The sequence below is a fragment of the Chanos chanos genome, chromosome 5 (genome assembly GCF_902362185.1).
Source record: "Chanos chanos chromosome 5, fChaCha1.1, whole genome shotgun sequence".
Classification (NCBI taxonomy): Eukaryota; Metazoa; Chordata; class Actinopteri; order Gonorynchiformes; family Chanidae; genus Chanos; species Chanos chanos.
This window is the reverse complement of record NC_044499.1, coordinates 50,646,199-50,669,816: the sequence shown is the minus strand read 5'-3', so window position 1 is coordinate 50,669,816 and position 23,618 is coordinate 50,646,199. Positions and strand designations below refer to the sequence as shown.

At 43.6% G+C, this 23,618-nt stretch overlaps 1 protein-coding gene across 1 annotated transcript in view; it reads left to right on the top strand.

Annotated features, from left to right (window-relative positions):
- myo15b (myosin XVB) overlaps positions 1-21,156 on the top strand; it is a 21,739-nt gene extending 583 nt beyond the window's left edge. The window contains exons 4-43 of the mRNA XM_030775152.1: positions 215-310; positions 1,635-1,870; positions 2,615-2,784; positions 3,806-3,878; positions 4,473-4,646; positions 4,861-4,957; positions 5,513-5,584; positions 5,787-5,853; positions 5,978-6,010; positions 6,471-6,557; positions 6,898-6,919; positions 6,950-7,046; positions 7,789-8,034; positions 8,164-8,242; positions 8,401-8,508; positions 8,795-8,966; positions 9,232-9,322; positions 9,767-10,025; positions 10,296-10,408; positions 10,691-10,750; positions 11,091-11,166; positions 11,813-11,931; positions 12,173-12,291; positions 12,898-13,039; positions 13,496-13,607; positions 14,159-14,465; positions 14,853-14,907; positions 15,022-15,094; positions 15,788-15,864; positions 16,031-16,107; positions 16,307-16,437; positions 17,034-17,128; positions 17,656-17,733; positions 18,266-18,356; positions 18,682-18,830; positions 19,156-19,283; positions 19,396-19,505; positions 19,961-20,094; positions 20,665-20,802; positions 21,027-21,156. Of these exons, the coding sequence (XP_030631012.1) occupies positions 215-310; positions 1,635-1,870; positions 2,615-2,784; positions 3,806-3,878; positions 4,473-4,646; positions 4,861-4,957; positions 5,513-5,584; positions 5,787-5,853; positions 5,978-6,010; positions 6,471-6,557; positions 6,898-6,919; positions 6,950-7,046; positions 7,789-8,034; positions 8,164-8,242; positions 8,401-8,508; positions 8,795-8,966; positions 9,232-9,322; positions 9,767-10,025; positions 10,296-10,408; positions 10,691-10,750; positions 11,091-11,166; positions 11,813-11,931; positions 12,173-12,291; positions 12,898-13,039; positions 13,496-13,607; positions 14,159-14,465; positions 14,853-14,907; positions 15,022-15,094; positions 15,788-15,864; positions 16,031-16,107; positions 16,307-16,437; positions 17,034-17,128; positions 17,656-17,733; positions 18,266-18,356; positions 18,682-18,830; positions 19,156-19,283; positions 19,396-19,505; positions 19,961-20,094; positions 20,665-20,802; positions 21,027-21,113 (4,650 nt within the window). The 3' untranslated portion in view covers positions 21,114-21,156. The remainder of the gene's footprint in view (positions 1-214; positions 311-1,634; positions 1,871-2,614; positions 2,785-3,805; positions 3,879-4,472; positions 4,647-4,860; positions 4,958-5,512; positions 5,585-5,786; positions 5,854-5,977; positions 6,011-6,470; positions 6,558-6,897; positions 6,920-6,949; positions 7,047-7,788; positions 8,035-8,163; positions 8,243-8,400; positions 8,509-8,794; positions 8,967-9,231; positions 9,323-9,766; positions 10,026-10,295; positions 10,409-10,690; positions 10,751-11,090; positions 11,167-11,812; positions 11,932-12,172; positions 12,292-12,897; positions 13,040-13,495; positions 13,608-14,158; positions 14,466-14,852; positions 14,908-15,021; positions 15,095-15,787; positions 15,865-16,030; positions 16,108-16,306; positions 16,438-17,033; positions 17,129-17,655; positions 17,734-18,265; positions 18,357-18,681; positions 18,831-19,155; positions 19,284-19,395; positions 19,506-19,960; positions 20,095-20,664; positions 20,803-21,026) is intronic.
- Positions 21,157-23,618: the final 2,462 nt, after the last annotated feature.

Sequence of the window (23,618 nt, the reverse complement as noted above, 5' to 3'; positions counted from 1 at the left end):
GTTTCAAAAAATGTATTTTAATTTATTGATTTAATTTATTAATTTATGTGTTGGGCGTGTGCATGGGTTTGGTATTTATTGTGTGTATATGGTAATTTGTTAGGGGTAGTGTGCGTATGCGTGCGTGTGTGCGTGTGTGTGTGCATGTGTGTGTGTGTGTGTGTGGTTATTGGCTGGGAGTGGTGTGTTTTATCTGTGTTTGTCCTCTCTGTAGGATGGGTGGGACCAGCCTGAAGGCTATTCTCTTCAGAGGCCGCTCACCTCTCTGGACCCAGAGGATGTTCGCACAGCACTGGAGATATACAAACTGGTCAGTGGAGTTGTGTCTAAACACACACACAGGCATGCGCGCACACACACACACATGCATGCATGCACACACACACACACACATACAGCAGTCTCTGAAATATTGCAGTCAGGCAGCTTTGCATAACATTGAGGAAGGAAAGTGAATCATTGATAAGCTGTGTGCAACTAACTCCTTTTATTCTGCAAACTCAGCTGAATTCTTCCATTATAGATCTCAATTGACTCCTTTTATTCTCAAACTCAGCTGAATTCTTCCGTTATAGATCTCAACTGACTTCTTTTATTCTCAAACTCAGCTGAATTCTTCCGTTATAGATCTCAATTGACTCCTTTTATTCTCAAACTCAGCTGAATTCTTCCGTTATAGATCTCAATTGACTCCTTTTATTCTCAAACTCAGCTGAATTCTTCCGTTATAGATCTCAATTGACTCCTTTTATTCTCAAACTCAGCTGAATTCTTCCGTTATAGATCTCAATTGACTCCTTTTATTCTCAAACTCAGCTGAATTCTTCCGTTATAGATCTCAATTGACTCCTTTTATTCTCAAACTCAGCTGAATTCTTCCATTATAGATCTCAATTGACTCCTTTTATTCTCGAGCTCATTTGACCTCCTCTATTCTTGATCTCAACTGTTTTTTTTAAATTCTAGAATTCAACTTCTTTTATTCTAGAAATCAACTGACCTCTTTTACTCTAGAGCACAAGGAATAGCACGTCACTCTTAATAAGAAATGTTCTCTCACTTTAAAGAAACACCTTCTCTTAATAAGAAATGTTCTCTCACTTTAAAGAAACACCTTCTCTTAATAAGAAATGTTCTCTCACTTTAAAGAAACACCTTCTCTTAATAAGAAATGTTCTCTTACTTTAAAGAAACACCTTCTCTTAATAAGAAATGTTCTCTCACTTTAAAGAAATACCTTCTCTTAATAAGAAATGTTCTCTCACTTTAAAGAAATACCTTCTCTTAATAAGAAATGTTCTCTCACTTTAAAGAAATACCTTCTCTTAATAAGAAATGTTCTCTCACTTTAAAGAAATACCTTCTCTTAATAAGAAATGTTCTCTCGCTTTAAAGAAATACCTTCCCTCTCGCTGACCCCTTTCTATGCCTTCTGCGTTCACTGGTGCTCACCTTCTCAGGAAAAGTACTAAATAATGCAGTATTTTCACAACACAGACACAGTGAAGAGTGAATTCTAAGAGAACCAAAAACGTCCATAAACTAAAAACCAAAAACGTCCATAAACTCAAAAAATTCACCCTCTATGTTTAACACCCCCCCCCCCCCCCCCCCCCGCCTTCTCTGTGCTCCAGATCCTGCGTTTCTGTGAGGACACGGAGCTGACGGCCTGGCAGGAGCAGATGCTGGGGAACTACATCGTGGAGAAAGCGTTCTCTCGGCCTTCCCTGCGCGACGAGATTTTGGCCCAGCTGGTGTTCCACACGTGGAGTCGCGACAGTGAGGAGGGGGCTCTGCGGGGGTGGCTTCTCCTTGCCTGCTGTCTGAGCTCCTTCACGCCGTCCCCCGACCTGGACAAACCTCTCCTCAAGTAGGCCTCACCCCCCCTCCAACCTCCCCTTCCCTAAATCAACCTCTCACAGCACACATCCTAATCAGAGCAAGGTCTAAGTCACCATTCAAATGATCTGAGAAACGATGACAGTCTCTGTAAAGCTTTCATTCATATGGGGTTGGTGTGAGGTACTGCTCTATCACGTTTTAGTCCTGCTGGTAACAATACGTAGGTCAGAGGGAAAGGAGTCGCGTGAAAATGCCAGGACAGCGCTGATCATTCACATATCTGAGAGGCAGGTTTTATTATTGTCTGGTATTAATGCTCTGTCCAAACGGTGTAGGAGGTGCTTCATGCTCGCTGGTCAGGTTTCATGGGTTACATAGACATGATACTCACAAACATGGGTTACATAGACATGATACTCACTCACAAGAGTACATTCATCTCGGCCATATTATTTGTATCGTACCAATCAATGTAAAAGACATAATGTGACAAACAGGAAACACTTTGTGACTGTGACCCTTCAATGTATGGTTATAGTGTTTAGAATGAAATTAGATATAAAATTATGTGTTGATCCCCTAAATGTAAATCGAAGGAGATGCGTGTTTGCAAAGCATCCGTAGAGCGACACAAAAGACAGAATTTCAAGAAGATGAGATACATGAAAACATAAACAGTCACTTTCTGGCGCAGCTGAAATATCCTTGTGTCTGTGAAGCCCTGGCTGTGTCTCCTGTCATGTGACCTGAGTCGTGATTTGTGATTGGTCAGGTATGTGTCAGATCGAGGCCCTGGGGAGTATCGTTCCCTCTGCCAGCACAAACTGCTTACTGCACTCCAGCACCCCTCCTTCACCAGACGACTGCACCCACCCACCCAGCTGGAGTGGACAGCCAATCAGAGGAAAGGAAAGATGGTGGTGGATGTTAACACCTTTAATGGTGAGAGTGCTGAGGTGTTTCATTAGGGGTCTGTTTCTGTTTGTTTTTTGTTGTTTTTGTTGTTGTTATTGTTGTTTTTTACGATTGAGGTATTTGAGTGTTGAGGTGTGTGTTTGAGCGTTGAGGTATTTGAGTGTTGAGATGTGCGTTTGAGTGTTGAGATGTGTGTGTTTGAGTGTTTAGATATTTTAGTGTTGAGGTGTGTGAGTGTTGAGGTATTTGAGTGTTCAGGTGTGTGTTTGAGTGTTGAGGTATTTGAATGTTGAGGTGTGTGTTTGAGAGTTGAGGTATCTGAGTGTTGAGGTGTGTGTTTGGGCGTTGAGGTATTTGAGTGTTGAGGTGTGTGTTTGGGCGTTGAGGTATTTGATTGTTGAGGTGTGTGTTTGAGTGTTGAGGTATTTGATTGTTGAGGTGTGTGTTTGAGTGTTGAGGTGTGTGTTTGAGTGTTGAGGTATTTGAGTGTTGAGATGTGCGTTTGAGGGTTGAGATGTGTGTGTTTGAGTGTTTAGATATTTTAGTGTTGAGGTGTGTGAGTGTTGAGGTATTTTAGTGTTGAGGTATTTGAGTGTTCAGGTGTGTATTTGAGTGTTGAGGTATTTGAATGTTGAGGTGTGTGTTTGAGAGTTGAGGTATCTGAGTGTTGAGGTGTGTGTTTGGGCGTTGAGGTATTTGAGTGTTGAGGTGTGTGTTTGGGCGTTGGGGTATTTGATTGTTGAGGTGTGTGTTTGAGTGTTGAGGTATTTGCGTGTTGAGATGTGTGTTTGAGTGTTGAGGTGTGTGTGTTTGAGTGTTCAGGTTTATCAGTGTTGAGATGTTTGTTTGAGTGTAGAGGTGCTTGATTGGGTTCTAAAGTATTTCATTATCTCTGTTTAAGTTCATTGCACAGTCATGTCAGTAGCAGAGAGGCTGTGATTTAGAAGTTATCTTAGAAGTGAAATCGTCTTTAAGACACAGTTTTTGACGTTGTCAAAGCTGGACGTCCACTGGCTGAGGCATCTGTTTGTGTGTTAAACACTTCCAGATGAGAGGATGACTGCCGAGGTGGAGTCCTGGACCACAGGTGAAGAGCTGGCCGGTTGGTTTCTCAGTTTCAGGTAAGGAAAATAAAACTGTGTTACCTTTACGTTGTCTCTGGGGCTGCATCAGGTCGTGTTCTGCATTAAGGCTGGCATGTTCTAAATACCAAACAGAAAGGGAGACAGAGATGGGTTCAGGTAAATTATAGGTAAAGACTCATTGAGACAGAGATGGGTTCAGGTAAATTATAGGTAAAGACTCATTGAGACAGAGATGGGTTCAAGTAAATTATAGGTAAAGACTCATTGGGACAGAGATGGGTTCAGGTAAATTATAGGTAAAGACTCATTGAGACAGAGACGGGCTCAGGTAAATTATAGGTAAAGACTCATTAAGAAAGAGGTGGGTTCAGGGGAATTATAGGTAAAGACTCATTGAAGTGGAGTGTCTATAATATAGCAGGATGTTAAGTAAGGGGTGAGTTTGAGCTCTTTAACAGTTTTGCACACACACTTGGTTATATTGTCTACTATGACTCACGTTCCGTGCCATGACTGGGTCTAAAGGGCATGTGTGTAAATTGTGCGTGTGTGTGTGTGTGTGTGTGTGTGTGTGTGTGTGCGCGTGTATGTGTGTGTGTGTGTGTGTGTGTGTGTGTGTGGTGTGAATAGGGGTCTACACGACAGTCCCAGAGGCTGGTCAGTGTCCCTGTTGGCGGGGGAAGGATGGACAGATCTTCCTGGTTCTGATTATGTCATGGACCTGCTGGCTGGAGTGGAGGCTGATGTCCCACTGGGTCACCCCCCCGCCCAGCCGGATTACCTGTTCAGCGCCTATGGAGACAGGTAGATTCTGTGTAACTCTAACCTCAGAGGAAACACACCTTCAGCTGGTCGCCACCCTGAAGAAGAGACCAGTTTTTAAATCATTGACAGTCTCTCATCAACCATCGTTAATATTTAACAGATGATTCACCTCAGCATTAACGTTACGTAGCGTATTTTCCATGAGGTCTCCCTGTGTTGTTAACGGAATCCCGTCCTGTTTTCTGAACGCCAGTATGGTGACCACCGATTTGGACGATTTCATCCCTCCCGCCCCATCCATGCAGGCTCCAGGACTGCCCATGTCTGAGACCGCGCCTTGGAACAATTACTCTTACTCCCCCTCTCAGAGTTAGTACCACACACTCTCACCCTCTGCTCTCTGCCTGTCTGAGGAGCAAGGGCGTTCTGTACATTTACTTAACACCTCACTTAACACGTCTGTGAGTTAGTAACACACACATATACTTACTCCACACATTACTCTCTCTCTCTCTCTCTGGTATAGCACAGTTACACTTACTCTCTCTTTTTATGGGAATTATGTTTAGGTGTGTGTAAGTTCTCCACATGCGTACATGCTCTACATTCACACCTGTGTTTACCTACATCCTCAAGTAGAGCCCCCATCCCTATCCATCAACAGGATGACGCCCTAATATTTACATTTACATTTTACATTTTTACATTTAATAGAGCTGATAAGTGGTGAATCAGTAATTTCGCAGTTCCCGATGCTTCGGTGAAAATCTACAAGTCTGGTCTCCTTTACTTGGTCGGGTGAAAGATCACGCAGTTTCTCAGCCCTTTAGATTTGGAAGGCTGTTAACTGGCGTGTCTTCCGCTGTTCGCACCAAAACTGAATGTGCTCCTCTCTCCTTACCTCAGGGTCACAGAGTCGGCAGATGGACGCATATGTCGATGACATCTTTGACCCCGTGCTGGACCAGGGCCTCCCGGTCAGTGCTTTCCCAAAACAACAATGTATTTCTAATCTGTGTAATCTATATCAGGAAATGAATTTTGGTCCACACTGTTTTAAAAGTATTTGAATGTATTTGAATGTATGCTGTATTTAAAACGCCGTACGTAGATACACATCCATTTGCATGGACGGTTCAGCTTACTGGTTGAGCTGGTTGTCTGTCACTGCGATTACAGGACTTTGATCGAATGTCAGCGCTCAATCGCAGAATGAGGGGAGGAGGCGGAATGTACGCTGGAACAGGTACATCACCTGCCAGTCAAACCCAGCTTTACGATTGGGCTGGTTATCTGTCAGTCAACAGTATGTGCAAAGATGTACATCAGTGTAACCAATGAGAGTTGAGCGTTACTGCTCTGTGTTGCAGGGATGCCCATGACGATGCCAGGATACACTATGGGTGAGAGGTCTCAGTTTTCCCCTGAAACATCCCTTTGGAAGACACTAATGTACAGCTGACCTGGGATCAGTTCATATCTGTCAAGATACTTTCCTAGTATTCCTCAATGCTCTCTGGTCTTTGTTACCTTGACCTCAGTCACACATATGACTTGCCAGGAGAAGTGACGATATTATGATAACAGTCTAGATAAGGCCCTCAGTCAAGTGATGTTTATTGGGTGTGATTTAACACATCCACCTGCAGTTAGAACAGCAGTAACAATGTAACAAAGCATAGAACTCAAGGAAAAGAACCAGTGTGAGAACACTGGTCTTTCATTCATTCACGTGTTCACAAACTGGGGTCCACTGTGCAGGCTTGGAGGAAGTAAAATCAGTAAGTCCAGAGTTACGGGAATATATGTGTATATTAAAGTGTATTTAAATTGAGTAAAAGTTTCTGTGTGTTTGATGAGGAGGTATGCCAATGAGCCCTACCATGCCCCAGATGATGCCAAATATGATGCCAGCTGCTGCCCCAATGCCAATGATGCAGCCAATGCCAGGTAATCCCTCTCCTCTCCTTTCCTCTCCTCTGTCCTCTCCTCTCCTCTCCTCTCCTCTCTTCTCTCCTCTCCTCTCTTCTCTCCTCTCCTCTGTCCTCTCCTCTCCTCTCCTCTCCTCTCCTCTCCTCTCCTCTCCTCTCTCCTCTCCTCTCCTCTCCTCTCCTCTCCTCTCCTCTCCTCTCTCCTTTCCTTTCCTTTCCTTTCCTTTCCTCTCCTCTCCTCTCCTCTCCTCTCCTCTCCTCTCCCCTCTCTTCTCTTCTTTCTCCTCCTTTTCTGTTTTGTTTCCTCCTTCTCTCCATTCCTCTTACATTCTCTTTGTCTGCCCTTTTTTCTCACGCAGCCATGATGATGCCAGCTGCCATGCCAACCGCCGAAACGTCTCGCTTTCCGAGACGCCAGCCCTCTGTGTCCACTTCCTCATCAGTCATCTCTCCGGAGACCATAGAGGCCACAGAGCAAGCTTTCATCAAACAGCAAGCCCTGCTCATGGTAAGGCACACACCCCAAACACGCTTAGCCCATACATACCACATTAACATATTTGTAGAATCGCCAAATGGGTATTAGAGTGCAATGCAGATCATACTTTTTTTTTTAACTCAAAGTACAAAGGCCCAGACAGTATGTATTGGTTCTGAGCTTATAAATAAAACCATACATATTACAGAAAGTCAAAGAAGGGGTTAAACTTGTTAAAGGACGTGTTAAACCAGGGTCTTGAGTTTGTTCTTCCACATAAGGGACCACTATTCTAATCATGATACTGAGGACTCTTAGTGTTTAGTCAGGATCAGAGGCGTTTAGTTAGGATCAGAGGTGTTTAGTCAGGGTCAGAGGTGTTTAGTCAGGGTCAGAGGTGTTTAGTTAGGGTCAGTGGTGTTTTAGTTAGGGTCAGTGGTGTTTAGTCAGGGTCAGAGGTGTTTAGTTAGGGTCAGAGGTGTTTTAGTCAGGGCCAGTGGTGTTTTAGTCAGGGTTAGCAGTGTTTAGTCAGGGTCAGAGGTGTTTTAGTCAGGTTCAGTGGTGTTTTAGTCAGGGTTAGCAGTGTTTAGTCAGGGTCAGAGGTGTTTTAGTCAGGGTCAGAGGTGTTTTAGTCAGGTTCAGTGGTGTTTTAGTCAGGGTCAGTGGTGTTTTATTCGGGGTCAGAGGTGTTTGTGTCAGGGTCAGAGGTGTTTTAGTCAGGGTCAGTGGTGTTTGTCCTCACACGTCTGGACTTATTGCTCTGTGTCTGTAGGCTCAGCAGATGACACTCCAGGCCATGACGCTCTCACAGGAGCAACTTCAGAAACAGCAGCGGCAGCCTGCTCCTGCTCTTGTTCCTGCTCTTGCTCCTGTTCCTGCTCCTGCCCCTGCTCCTGCTCCTGCTCCTGCTCCTGCATTCACCAGACCCCAACCACAAACCCAACGTGACACCACTCCAGTGCTGTCTACTCCAACTGTCCAAACACCACCACGTCCAACACTGCTCCAAACGCCTGAGGTATGGTGTGAGTGTGCGTGTGTGCGTGCGTGTGTGTGTGTATGTGTGTGTATGTGGTGTGTCTGTATATATCTGTGTTTAGCGTTGTTCGTCTAATATTTCATCTGGACGTATGTTCAATACCGACAGCTGGACCAGAGTTTGGATAATACCACAACAGAGCAGCCAGAGACCTTCCAAGAGAAGAGACAGTTTTTCCAGCAGATGGGTAAGATGAACAAGACACAGACAAGTCATAAACGTTTATTGTAAACAAGTTTAAACAAAGTGTGAACCTCATTTTTCTCGAGCGACGCATCCGTTTGCTCGTCTTCAACTTGACCTTTGAACCTCGAACGGAAGTTGACTTTGTAACCTGTTTGACAGGTTTATCACAGTCCCGTCCAAAACAAGTCACCCCTAAAGCAGCGAAACCCCTGATCTACAGCGTCCCACCTGATCTGCCCAGGTCTCCCCCTCCTGTGATGGCAGAAGGTTGGAGAACCTTTAACTCTTTAACTGTTTTACAGAGACACTGCTAGGTAGCTAATTGCCTGTGGTTAATTTAGTTCCATGAAAGTAATTTTGGATTAAGAAGCTTCATGTTAGTGTTAGTGTTCATGTTATTGATATTTAGGCTGGTGTCGCAGCCTAAAGCTAGTCTGGTCTGCTCAAAGACCTAATCCTACTCAACTCAGAGCAACCTGACTGTTTAAGTTTAACTCTGAGGAGATGAAAAGTCCACAGAACATTTATTGAAATTCTCACCACTTTTCAAAAGCGCCAGTCTCACCGGCACCAGAATCCCGCCCTGAGAGGGTAGAACCACCCACACCCAGGGTACCTCCCAAACCCGCTGCCCCCAAACCAGAACCCACCAGCAACATCCGGGAGATCATCAAGCAGTACCAGAGCCGCCCTCCTCCAGAACCTAAGGAATTTGAGCCAGTGAAGTGGGTCAATCCCAGTGGCGTAATCCCAGTTTAAGTGGAATAGTATATGAGGATATGATTGTGCCTTTTGAATGATTTTATGTGACTGTGTGTAGTAATCAAATATGACTGAGAACTATTAACACTTTAAGTGATCTAAATGACCTACAGTTAATCTTCTTTTGAGACAGAATTGAATGAAATGAAATCATATGGAATCGAACTGAACTGAACTGAAATGGATTGAATTGATCTGAATTTAACTGGACTGAACTGGATGTTCTAGGGTTCCTACCATAGCTTTTGTGAAGAAATCTGACCCTAAAGAAGAGGCTCTGGCCATTCTCAGAAACAACGGCCCTGTCCCTCATCAGGAGGTAATGGAAAAGAGTCCTCTTCTATTTTCCACCCAGTCCAGAATGCTATCTCTCTATAGATATCAGAGCTTAATCATTGCCAATATCTGATGGACGATTGCACAACCTCATATCTCTGTTTTTCTCTCCTTGGTGTCTTGGCGTGGATCAAAAGGTTATAAAGAACTGTCTATACAATCACAGAAAGGTTTTCTTTTGTGTTTGCACATATGCTAAGGGTTTATGTACAGTACAATACATTTTTTAAAAGAAATGCGCAGTAATATTTTTTAAAATTTCCTGTTCGTTATTTTAAAAAGTTGTTTTTTTGGGGGTTTTTTTGCACTTGGTTCATTGTTTTCCTGGCAACTGACGTCATAAGACTGATGTCGAACTGCCATTGGAATTTTTTTTATCGTTTTATTACGATATTGTTTCCTTTGTTATTGTTTCTCATTGCTATAGAGACGGTGGTCACCTCCTTCCACCCACCCCGAGAGGGAGCGGACGCCTCCCGGGCCTCGCTCCATCTCCAACAGCATGAGGCAGAAACAGCAGTCCCTCGCTGATCTTTTTGGCTCTCAGCGCTCCAGAAAGACCCCCTCACCGCTTCTGCTTCCACCGCCACCTCCTCTCGAACCTGCCCCCACCTCCCCCACCTCCTCAGTCCCAGACTCGCCTCCCGCCATCCCGGACCCACCCTTAATGCCCGCCCCGCAGCTCTGTGAGTGATCTCTGCAACGTCCAGAAGTGGGGGGTGTTTAGGTTGAGGACAAACGTGAATGCGAATTTGAAAAACGGAGACGGAATCTCTGGGGCGAATACGTCACGCACTGAATGCTGGAGGACAGAACGACCTGTTCTCTTGTTCTTCATCCTCAATAACAGTTGTCTGATTTTATGGTATCGCTGTATAATCCTATAAACTCTCATTAACCCTGGGCCCCGCCCTTGACCTCTCTCTCTCTCTCTCTCTCTCTCTCTCCCTCCGTAGATCAGCGACGACTTTCGGATGACGATACAGTTCGATCTCAGATGCATAAGTTCTCCGCTAGCGTTTATTTCTCTTACTCCACCATGCCTGGAAAGCTCTTTTTACGCAAAGAGGTCAGCTGATTTTCCAGAGAGGTCTTACTTAAAAAAAATCCAAAGATGAAACAGAGTTTAAGAGCTGCTGCTAACACAGTCCCACTGCATGTTTGTCAGTGTGACATGACTGAGAGATGAGTGCTCAATATGATCTGCATAAGCACTTTTCAGTTGTGTATGGAATCAGAGTTAATGCAAGCGTGAGGGCTTATGAAAACGGTGCCCTCTTTTGACCAGTTGTGGTCAGTGCAGTTTGAACTGTTTTTCATCTGCCGCTGAACCCCCTCTCTCTTTCTGTAGATATTCTACCCCAGAGAGAAATTCACCCATCCATACATCCTTAACCTGCTGTGTGAACAGGTCAGTCATCTCCACGGCAACGTTATTCATTCACAAATCTCCCCTTAGGTCAAATTCAGTACTCCCTTAAATCGGTTAAAAACAGGGAGTAATCACATTAGCGTAGATGTAACTGAGCCTGATATTAACTGACGTGAGCTTTCTGTTTTAAATTATTTATTTATGTACTTACTTGCTTACTTATTAGTTTATGTTGCTTTTTTGCCTGAGGTTGAAGTAGGGGTTAGATTTTATAAATTTAAAGAAAATGTAATATGAAGTTTAAAATGTAACATAGAAATTTTTAGTCGTTCACTTGATGAAAGAGTGCACATTAATAATGTCTCCTGTTTTTGTTCAGATTATGAGAGACACCTTCTCTGACACCTGCGTGCGTATAACACGGGAGGAACGCCGCAAGATGAAAGACCTGCTGGGTAAACAGGAAACTCCTTCAGAACTCCACAGGAGGACAAGACTGAGGAGATCCATATGAACGATAGCACCGCTGACAGAGCGGGGAAACAATAGAATAGAAAGAACAGAACAGAACCGAACAGTATAGAATATAACAGATAGAATAGGATAGAATAGAACAGAACAGTATAGAATATAACAGATAGAATAGGATAGAATAGAACAGAACAGTATAGAATATAACAGATAGAATAGAATAGAACAGAACAGTATAGAATATAACAGATAGAGTAGAATAGAATAGAATAGAACAGAACAGAACAGTATAGAATATAACAGATAGAATAGAATAGAACAGAACAGTATAGAATATAACAGATAGAATAGAATAGAATAGAATAGAATAGAATAGAACAATACAGAATATAACAGATAGAACAGAATAGAACAGAACAGTATAGATTATAACAGATATAATAAAATAGAGTAGAATAGAACAGAACAGAACAGAACAGGACAATATAGAATAGAATAGAATAGAACAGAATAGAATAGAATGGAAATGTTGTTATGGATACGTGTGCATTCAGGACTTTTGTGAGTCATGTAATGAGATTGTATTGTATTGAGATGGTATCATTTGTGTGCTCTGTTTTCGTCCAATAGCGAGCTTCCACATTGGCACCAGTATCAGCTCAGTGCAGGATGATGCTATGAAGAAGAGAGTTGTTATAGCTGCGAGAGACAACTGGGCAAACTACTTCACACGTCTCTTCCCCATTAAGGTGAAGCAGATGCCGTGTCTTCCCTCTCTTTCTCTCTCTCTATCTCCTTCTCTCTCTCTCTCTCTCTTTCCCATTTTGTCTCATGCCATCTCTCTCTCTCTTTCTCTTCTCTAAATATTCTGTAGACATTTCCTTTACTTCCATGGGCATGTTGACATTTTGGTCTCTCACATATACACACGCACACAAACACACACACTCTCACACACACACTCACATAAACCCATGGGTGTTGTTTCAGGGCGGGTCCATAGGAGACGCTCAGATTCTCGGTGTATCTCATCGTGGGATCAGGCTGCTGAGGGTTGCCATGGCATCAGGCATCAACCCCAAACACCTCAAACTTCTCTGCAGCTACAGGTACCATCAGCACAAAGAGACAGAGGAAAAATGTCATGTTATTACTCAGAAATGTTTATGTCGTTACAGAGAAAATATTACGCACCATAAACCTAAACAAGACGAGAAAATTCTGAAGGACGATGGGAGAGATTTTGTTGTTTTAAATAAATAAAGTAATATTTTTTTCCCCTGTGAAGTGTACTATAGCAGCTTATTTTGTGTTTCTTGATGTAACTGGCATATTCAGAATTTTCTGGTTATTCTGATTTCTTTGGGTTTGTTGTGTGTTTTCTTTGGGTTTGTTGTGTGTTTTTACAGACCTTTTAGAGGGCTGCTGTGTCTGTTTAGCACAGGCGTTATGTCTTTAGATTCACTCTTACTGTCAGAGCAGACAAATATGCAAACATGATACTATCTGTGTGTGTGTGTGTGTTTATCTCTGTTTTTCCTCACAGATATTCTGGTGTTTTTGCTTAGAAAATGTCAGAGCCACAGTAAAATCAGTGCCTCTGAAAGAGTCGCCTTAAGTTTATGCATTTTTTGCGTATATATGTAATAATAACATAGCTGAATTAATATTGTTGATCTTCCTCTCTCTCTCTCTGTCTCTCTCTCTCTCTCTAGCTATGCTGAGCTGTTATCTGTGGATCTGCAGGGTGCCGGGACAGTCATAATCACTCTGAAGAATGAACAGTTAGAAATCCATTCCCCCCGAGCCCCTCAGATTGCCGCTCTAATCCAGCTGTTTCTCAAAGAACTGACCAAGGTACACAAGCCCCCCCCCGCCCCCACACACCCCCGCCCCCACACACCCCCGTCTGCACACCACCTGTGTCACCGACAAACCACCACAGAGCTCAGTCATAGCCACGGTCAGCAGTTCTGTGCTGTGGATCAGAGTTCAACCTCTCGGTTTTATCCCCTGTAACTTCTCATTTCTAATCTCACTTAAATTCAAGTTAATGATACTGCATTGCAATGTCAAGAGCTCAGTGTTTCCTCTTCTGGCGGTTCTCTCCCACTCTGATAACTCCGTTTCATTTTGTTTTGGATCCATTTGAAATGAGCCCTGTTCTAAGACACAGTCACCGTGCAAACCATCTGATGCTGATTCGTTCAGGTTCAGCTGATGACGGACAGGTTACAGTTAAAGATGCTGCCGGTTATGAGGTTCTTTGGTTGAAACAGATCATTACGGGGTTTTTTTTTTTTTTTTCTGCAGGACTCTGGATATGTGATTGCACTGAAGACCTTTCTGACAGATGACAAAAGCCTGCTCAGCTTCCACCGGGGTGACGTCATCAAACTCCTCCCCATGGACGGCCTGCAGAACGGTGAGGAACTCCTTACAGTCGTCCTATTGGCCAGTGGAGCTGTCACTCTGCTTTCTCACTGGACTCCTCACTGGCCCTCACTCATTGTTTTGTTTTTTTTTTCTTCCCAGATATTATACATGTCTTTAGACCCATGAAATCTGTGATATCACGATTTTCTGAAAGTGCTTTTTCTTTCTTTACATTGTCTGTACATTGTGTGTAATTTTTGTGCGTAATATTTATAATACTTGCAATGACCGTCTGTACTCTTAGTGTGTGTAACGTCAGTGTGTAATGTTTGTCTGTACTCTTTGTGTGTGTAATGTCAGTGTGTAATGTTTGTCTGTACTCTGTGTGTAATGTCAGTGTGTAATGTTTGGCTGTACTCTTTGTGTGTGTAATGTCAGTGTGTAATGTTTGGCTGTACTCTTTGTGTGTGTAATGTCAGTGTGTAATGTTTGTCTGTACTCTGTGTGTGTAATGTTTGTCTGTACTCTGTGTGTGTAACGTGTATCGTTTGCATGTAATGTCACGCGTAATGTTGAAGATGTGTATCTCTGTCTTGCCAGGTTGGGGCTCCGGTTCCACAGGGGGGCGCTGTGGTCTCTTCCCCCTGGACTCCACCCAGCCCTGTGCCGCCCCTGATTATCACGGCGCCCTGCTGGAGCGGCAGGATGAGCGGCGGAAAAGCGTGCGCGCGCCCAGGGCCTCCTCTGGCCCCCCCGTTGCCCAGCCCAGCAGGGCCAGTACGAGAGGCGGTCCCTCAAGAGCCAGTGTGGAGACGAGGTCCACACAGGGCTCCGTTCAGGGGTCAGAATCAGGCCTGTATCCCATGACGGAGTTCGCCAGGAAGTACTTCAGAGAGGCCATGGGCAGGTAGAGACTGCTTCTCTGTGTGGAAAACAGACTGTCGCACTCTTCTTAACACATGAGCCGCGTGTTCCTCTCACTCAGCTTAACGCAAACAATTTACTGTTGTAGTCAAATTTCTCAGAGCTGCGCAGAAGTCAGAGGTCAGAGGTCATTTCAGGGTTTAAATACCTTTTTTTTCCTTTGTTTTTTTTTCTGTTGATTTTCATCATTCTTATCATTGTTTTAGTAAATTGCATAAACAATAAAAAAAAACCCTGCTAATATGTTCCTGTTCAGGTTCTGTGTGGATTGTGAACGCTTCATACAGGGTCATACACAGAAAAGGTCAGAGAACAGTAATGACAGTTTGATGTTAACCCTCTTTCTTTCTCTTTTCTTTTTCTCTCCAAGTGCTGAAAAACTAAGTCACAAAGATTTCATCAACCGCATGATGGACTTCACTAAGGTAAGGTTTCTTTACGCCCCAGAGCAAGGTTGGGGTAGAGGAGTGTAAACAAGGTGTCAGGGGATGGGACTGGTTTACTGGTTTTTACTGGTTAACTTTTTTTTTCTTTCTCAGGATCCCATTCAGGAGTCTCTCATCATGTTTTCAGACCCTGAGCTGAATGATTTGGCCGTGCAGTGTTTCAAGAGTGAGTGTAAACACACACACACACACATACTCACACACACACACACACACACACACACACACTCACACACACACACACACACACACACACACATACACACACATACTCACACACACACACACACACACACACACACATACTCACACACACACACACACACCACACTCACTCAGACACACACACACACATACTCACACACACACACACACACACACTCACACACACACACACACACACACACACACATACTCACACACACACACACACACACTCACACACACACACACACACACACACACACACACACACACACACCACACTCACACACACACACACACCACACTCACACACACACACACACATACTCACACACACACACACACACACACTCACACACACACTCACACACACACACACACACACACACCACACACACACACTCAGACACACACACACACACACACACACTCACACACACACACACACTCACACACACACACACACACACACACATACTCACACACACACACACACACCACACACACATACTCACACACACACACACACACACACACACTCACACACACACACACACACCACACTCACACACTCACACACACACACACACACACACACACACACACTCACACACAAACTGGTTCACTGTCTCTCTCTCTCTTTTGTTCTTTGCAGAGGTGATGCAGTTTATGTTGGACATGCCTGTGAAGAAGAGTCAGTCTGAGGAACAGCATCTGAACTTCATTCTGCAGGTCTGTGTGTTTGTTTTCAGTTTTTCTACAAATCATGAAGAAAAAATCATCTTCATGTCATGAAAAATATCCTGAAGATCAACAGGTATCATACAGAAGTGCCGGTGTGTGTGTGTTTGTGTGAGTGTGTGTCTTTTAACTCATGGGTTTATTTGTGGTTGATTAGCTTGGAAAAGAGAAGGAGTTGCTAAGAGACGAGATATACTGCCAAGTCATCAAACAAATCACCCGCCACCCCTCCAGGTGAGTATGTGTGTGTGTGTGTGTGTGTGTATTTATGTAAACGTGTGTGTGTGTGTGCGTGTGTGCACATATGTGTGTGCGTGTGTGTATGCGTGTGTGTGTGCGTGCGTGCGCAGGTATGTATGTGTGTGTGTATGTGTGTGTGTGTGTGTATATGCTGTGTTCTGTAAGGTGTATTCTGTGTATTCTGCTCCTGCAGGGAGAACTGTACCCGTGGATGGCGTTTGCTGAGCTTGGCGACTGGATTCTTTCCCTGCTCCGATATCCTGAGACCCTATGTGCGCCGTCACCTGCAGGACTGCAGCCAGGATTCTAGAAACCCCTGGCAGGGTATTCCCATCACTGCTCCCAGTCAGACCAGATTACCCCAGATAACTGCTCCCAGTCAGACCAGATTATTCTAGATCACTCTCTCCAGTCACAGCACATTACTCCAGATCAGTGCTACCACTCGGACCAGATTACTCTAGATGTCTCCTCCCAGTCAGAACACATTACTCTAGATGTCTCCTCCCAGTCAGAACACATTACTCCAGATCAGTGCTACCACTCGGACCAGATTACTCCAGATGTCTCCTCCCAGTCAGAACACATTACTCTAGATCAGTGCTACCAGTAAGACCATGTTATTCTAGATCACTTTCCCCTGTCAGACCAGATTGCTCTAGATCACTGTCACAGATTGCTGTCACTCAGAACAGATCTCTGGAAACACAACAACACACATTTACTATTCACCACAAGGTGCCTAGTTCCATTTGATAAATGTTCACAAGGGCCCCATATATGTTGAGTATATGAATTTTAGTGAAGTGGTACATGTGTGTGATGTGGGTCATTCTGTGGCGTTTAGGTACAGTGTGTATGAAATGTGTGTGTGTGTGTGTGTGTGCGTGTGTGTGACACTGTGTCTCTTTGTCTCTCAGAAATCTCCCGTATATGTGAGCAGAACCTCAGACGCTCTCTGAGCTTTGGTGGTCGCAGACACATTCCCTCTCAAACAGAGATGCAAGCCATTCTGGTGAGTCTGTTTTAAAGAACGTCAAATCCCACCACAACTTCAAACAAACGAAATCGAATTTTATGTCAGTAACATCATTTGAATGTGAACATTCAAGCTGAATTTCACTGAACTTGTGGACAATAATATAATGTATGCAAAGGGCCCATTGAGAATATTCACTTTATATCTCCACCGCTGAACTAAAGCAGAATGTTTTTGCCAGAGTAAAATCTCATGGAGTTGTAGGTAACTGCAGGAAATGAACATATCTGCAGACCATTGACACATCTGGGTTGTGAGAAGCCACTATTTTTTAATGCTCTCATAAGTGCATTCACACTGGTGGACACAAACTTTACAACCACTGAATAATGTTCAGTCTAATCCACATGTAATACTTATAGAGATGATTTACCTGAGCAACTCTGGCACAGCAATTGTCTTTGGGATAAATAATGTTTTTTTTGTTGTTGTTTTTTTTTATCTTACCTTAACGCTTGGGAACGCTTGCTGTGTGTTTGGGGCACATTCTTCGGGCTGCGTAGGCTGGCAGGAGCTCTCGTCATATTGGCATCACTTTGCCCGGTGGCACAGAGCTGCCCTGCAAGATCCGAAACTTCACCGTATGTAAAACTGCCCCTACTTGTCCCTCTCATACTGTTCTCTCCTCCCCCCCCCCCCCCCTCTCTCTCTCTCTCTCTTTCTCTCTCCCTCTCCCTCTCACCCCCCCCCTCTCTCTCTCTCTCTCTCTCTCTGTCCTCTTCAGTTTCTTATACCTCGGTCTGTTTCTCGAACTGAAATGTATGATTTCACATAAATGACTATAAGGCCTTGGAATTGGGGTTCATTCAGTTCAATGTGTGTCTGGGTGCTCAGGTGGATTATATTCAGTTTAATGTGCTCAGGTGGGGTGTGTTCAGATGAATGTAATGTGTGTTGTGTGTTCAGGTGGGGTGTGTTCAGTTGAATGTATGTTTGCGTGTTCAAACTTTGGGTTTGGGGTATATTCAGTTAAATGTGTGTTTGTGTGTTCAGGCTTTGGGTTTTTGATGTGTTCAGTGGACTGTGTGTTTGTGTTTTAAGCTGAATGTGTGTTTGTGTGTTCAGGCTTCGGGTTTTTGGTGTGTTCAGTGGACTGTGTGTTTGTGTGTTCAGGTGGCGACAGAGCTGGTGGCGGACATTTGCTCAGAGATGGGTGTGGTCAACCCTGCTGAGGTCAAAGAGTACTGCCTTCATGCCATGCGTGGTAGGCAGCACACACACACACACACACACACACACACACACACACATATGCACATACAGTAGTTATGTCGCTGAAACTGCTACTGAACTCTTAGGACCTTGATCATCTTTGGCTCAAATTCCACAAAAATTTCATAACCTGTTACTTGTGTTCGGTGTGTCTTTTTTTGGTCGCCGTGTGTGACAAGGCGCCAAATCCGACCGTAAAACATGCAGGGTCGGTTTTTAAGACGTCATGTTCGTTCGGCCCTCTTTCATCTGACTGATGTCTCACACATGCCTGTCACTGCTTAGTCCCCTCCCATTTTCTCTCCGTATCCTCTCAGGTCAGGAAGTACGACCGGTTCATCCCGACGAGTATGTGTTGGACTTCCTGCTTGATGACGGCTCCATCTCTCTCTCCCTTTCTCGAATCACCTGGCAATATTCTCCACAGTTTGAAAATGAACTCTTCATTGAGTTCCACTATCAGCAGGTAGAATCACATTCTCAGTCAAATGGCAGATCGTCTCCTGTGACAGACACAGAAAAGACTAAAGTATATTAATTTGCTAAAGAGTATCAGTTAAGTATCAGTCAACTTTACATGTGTGCTGTTTTCAGATCAGTGACAATGTGTGTGTGTGTGTGTGTGTGTGTGAGCTTACAGATCAGTGACTAAGTGTGTTTGTGTGTGTGCATGCAAATGTTTCTGCATGCATGTGTTTCAGATCAGTACCTGTGCTTGTGTGTGTGTGCATGTGTGTATTTTTGAGATCAGTGACTACATGTGTATGTGTGCTTTTTTTTTTCTGAACTAGGTCTTGGCTGATTATTTAGAAGGAAAGTTCCCCATCCAACACAGCGACAGTTCCTCTGGTCAACAGCAGATGGCAGAGTTGGCCGCACTTCAGCACTTTGCCTTGGGTCACACCCATCAGCCCACACCGTGAGTGACACTCGCTCTGAAGAGTCTTCACCCGAGAGTTGTCTCTACCTGAGTCTGGGCATTTGTGACAGGGTTTTTTGTTTTGCTGTTTTTCTGTCTCTCTCTCTCTCAGGGCGGAGTTGAGGGAGTACTTACCTCAGATGGATAAACCCATCCCGACTGAACACATGCTTATCGAATCGCCCCCGCTCAGACCCCGCAATGCCAAAATACGCTTCCTCCGTGAGTTACATCAATACGGCCCATCAGAAAATGTCACAGTGTCCCACTGTACGCTGCGTCACGTGCCAGACACACACACAGATTCACCTGTCACTGCCTGACCTGTTCTAAAGCCGCTTCCTTCTACTCAGTGGAATCAGTGTTCTTTTCATTTAACTTTATAATTAGTTGTCACAGCAATTCATTTATATATTTTGTGTCTGGCACATTAGCATACTAATTACTATAATAATAATAATAATAATAATAATAATAATAATAGGAAGTGAAAGTAAGTCACTGAACGCCTTGGCCCTTGTGTTTGTTAGTACGAGGAGGAGGAGGAGGAGGAGGAGGAGAAGGAGGCATGTTTGTCGCTCCCTCCTTCCTTCCTTCCTTCCTTCCTTCCTTCCTCGCTTTACTATGTCCTTCCTTTCTCTCCTCTCTGATCTTGCCTCGTGTTCATTTCTTTCCAGAGATCATGTTTTCTCAGCCTTTATTTGGCTCCAAAGTGTTCTTAGCGCAGAAGTCCACTGTGCGTGCTAGCCCGTCTCCCTGCCTGGTCTCGGTCAACTTTGAGGGCATCAACTTTGTCAACCCCAAAACAATGGTACAGTTTATCCCAAAACAGACTCAGCTCTACCCCTACACACAGCATGACTAGCTCCAGAACACAGCAACTACCGACCTGCCCAAATACAAACTTACAAACTGCAAATCACACTGCTATCAGAGTGCTATCACAGCAGACAGAATTACAGTCACATTTAAGGGTGTACGTTTTTGGGGGGGTTTTTTGTGAGAGAGAAGAGTGGATTTATCCACAGTAGAATTAACAGAATGTGAAATACTCATTCGGATGTCAGAGGTCTTGACAGCATTTCCTTGAGTAGAAAATTTTTAGGGGTTGAACCACACATAATTTATCTGACACTGCTGTGTCTGTAGCTCTGGCTAATGTCTCGGGACAGTGAAAAACAGGCATACAGACAGACAAACAGACAGACAGACAAACAGACAGACAGACAGACGCACACACACACACACAGAAGAATATTTGCTGCAGCTCTGCTCACCCTGTTAATAATCTGAACATATGTTCACATGTTCATTGCTCCCTCACCTCGGTACATGCTCAGATTTATTCCTAATCTCTACACATGCTTCGTTTGTGCCGTAGGCTGTCGCCGCGTCAATCCGCTTGGAAGATATTATATCCCTGCGTTCGCTCCGTCCCAAAAAGGGGAAATTGCCTGGGATGGAGATCACCTTCGGTTTTGCTGCCCGTCCGAAGACTGCAGTAATAACTCTCAAACAGGTAGGAACGCCGCTGGGGATGAATTAGTGCCTGTGCAGGTGCAGGAATATGCTTTCACTCGACACCGGACAGTCGACTGGCTAAAATGATTTAATTGTTTTGTATAATAGGTAACAAAAGAAGCTTGTTGATAAAATATGTTTCTTTGCGTATATATGTGTTTATGTGCACTTCTGAATAAACGTGTGTGTGTGTGTGTGTGTATGTATTTATTTCTAACCCAGGCGAAGGAGTTATGCCACATCATTGCTATAATGATGGAGGAGATGATGAAAGCGTCAGTGTCCAGTCGGACAGGGACTCCTATTTAACTACAAAAATACCTTTACTATGCTTGTTTCAACTTCATCTGACCTTTCCGCGGGTTTCCACAACCCTGGCTGAACTTCAGACCTGCATTATTTTTATCCTCCTGGCTGTGAACAACCAGTCACACGGCGCTAACGATTTGAACTGAGGGCTAATTATTTACCAAATCATTTAATTTATTCATTTGGCGCGTGCCTTTGTCTAAAGCGACATACAAGTGAGGCAGAATACAATCCAAGCATACGGCTGTTAAAGGAAGCGACTGTGATACAAGTGTCGGAGGGCTAAATTTCAGTATTCTAATCGTTATTATATTCTGCTACTGCATAGAAACACTTAACCTAAGACTATCAATCATACATACGAAGGAAGTCTCATCAGCAGTGTTTTTGATTCACCAACTGCTATTTTAAGTTATATTTTATCCAAAGGGAATAATAATTAAAAAAAGTTTTACATTTTGCTTGAATGTTGCTGCGATGAATGTGTAAGGAAAGGAATATTCAGTGTAATGAAAGGGAATTCTTATGTGACTTGTTTTTATATTTATCTGTTCCTTAAATGTACTTAAGATAAAACAAACAAAAAAATTCAGTGTTTGTAATTGTTCGATAAGTTGATATTCGCTGGTCTCGCTAATTGATTATGTATAAGGCTTTGTATCACTGTACATTTAAACAAATAAGTGGTGTTTTGGAACTTTTATGTAACTGAAACCGATACAACTGTTTTGAGACTGTCTGAGAGATAAACCGTGATGTAACTTAACTTCAGAAGTCATAATTATTCCATCATTAATAAAGACTGATGAATCGAAATACTGCTGTGTGTGAAAACCTAACAGACACTTTACAAGCTGAGTATGATGTAGTAACGGAGATGAGGTAGCAATACACACTGTAACTGTGTGAAAGTAAATCTATGCCACTCTATACGAAGTAACAGTTTATAGGACATTTCAGACAGTACACACACACAGATATATGAAACTGTGCCAAGAAAGGCGAGTCACTACATTTGTCCCACAATAAAGTTAGCTGACAGCAGTCTGCAGACTTCTAATGTGGTCTTCAGCAAACGGTGAATTACCGCCTCTAAATATGATAGCCAATCAAGAGAGAGTACACCACCCACGACCAACCCCTTTCAAGCATTGTGGCCAATGATATCCCCGGTTCATTATACCCACCCAGAAATGCCACACCTTTTCGGCATTTCTAACATGGCCGTCATCAGAGAGCGAAACCAAGGATTTTTGGAAGAGCCCTTGTTTTGTGTAGATAGTGAGAACTGACTGACAGCGGGACTTATTCGACACTGCAATTCGCAAACGTAAGTTATTGAGTTCTTAATGGGTCGCTGATTGATTGTTTATGTTTTTTGTTTAATATAGCCAGCAGGGTAATCATTTCCCCCTAGCAGTTAGCTATTTTACACAGCTAGCCCTTGGCTAGCTTTTCACGTAGCCTTGTAGGCATAGAAGAAATTTCAATATCCCAGCCTCTGTCATTTTATTGCAAGTGAGAAAAGATATAACCAAGCGATTTTGCAAAGACTGTTATTATTGTGGACTTGTATGACAAAGAGAACATAAGTTGGTATTGTATAGTGTTGTCGCAATGTGGACGTTGTTCCTGTTATATCCGAGACTACGACGCGTTTCGTCGCATACTTGACGTGGCATTTTGATTAAATCAAAATCAAACTATATTATTCACTTAAACATACGAATCTGGGACTGGCATTGATAAGATCTGAATTTAGCCGTCTGTCTGCAGACGAAGGTTTTTGGGGTAGCGGAAGCGTCCAAGAAAGTCAGTTCAGTCCGTGTGACTCTTTTTAGGTGATCACAGCGACTGTATCCAGGTAACTGTTAAATCCAGGTGAATCAGCAGCGTTGGCAGGCGTAAGCCTCACTTGCCTTAAATGACATATCAGTCGCCACTCAAAGTACAGATTTCTGCTGAAATGTCTCAGGTATTAAAACACATGGTTCATGTTAAACACACGAGTCGAACGACTTTGTTGATTTGAAGAACTGAAGCCAGTTATGCCTAAGTAAGATCATGTAATTATTCGGCTGACTGAACTAAGTTTGCATAACTGGAGAGTGTTATCTTTCTCCCAGAACACATCTGAAGATTGGAGTTTGTGCTCACTTATTTTTTTTTTCTTTCTACGGAAACGTTCACTGCTGTCGTAGAACTCGAGGGGACACGCGAGGTGATTGTTGTAACGCTGTTGAAACAAGTGCCATCTAAATGATCTGTGTGATGCGAAGGAATGTATACAGGCCTTCCGTCCTCTTACACAGAATCCACCCATTTTGTTGTTGTTGTTATTTTCTGTTATAATCACGGAGTTGATTAGAAATCCTAGCCCCTTCAGTTTCCCTGAAGACTGAATGACGGCAGTTTCTGTGGAGCCGTCTGTAGTAGGAGTTAAGTAAGGAGGAGGAAGCAAGTTTGATGCCCCAGGATGAAGTGGACTTCCTGCATACGTATTGA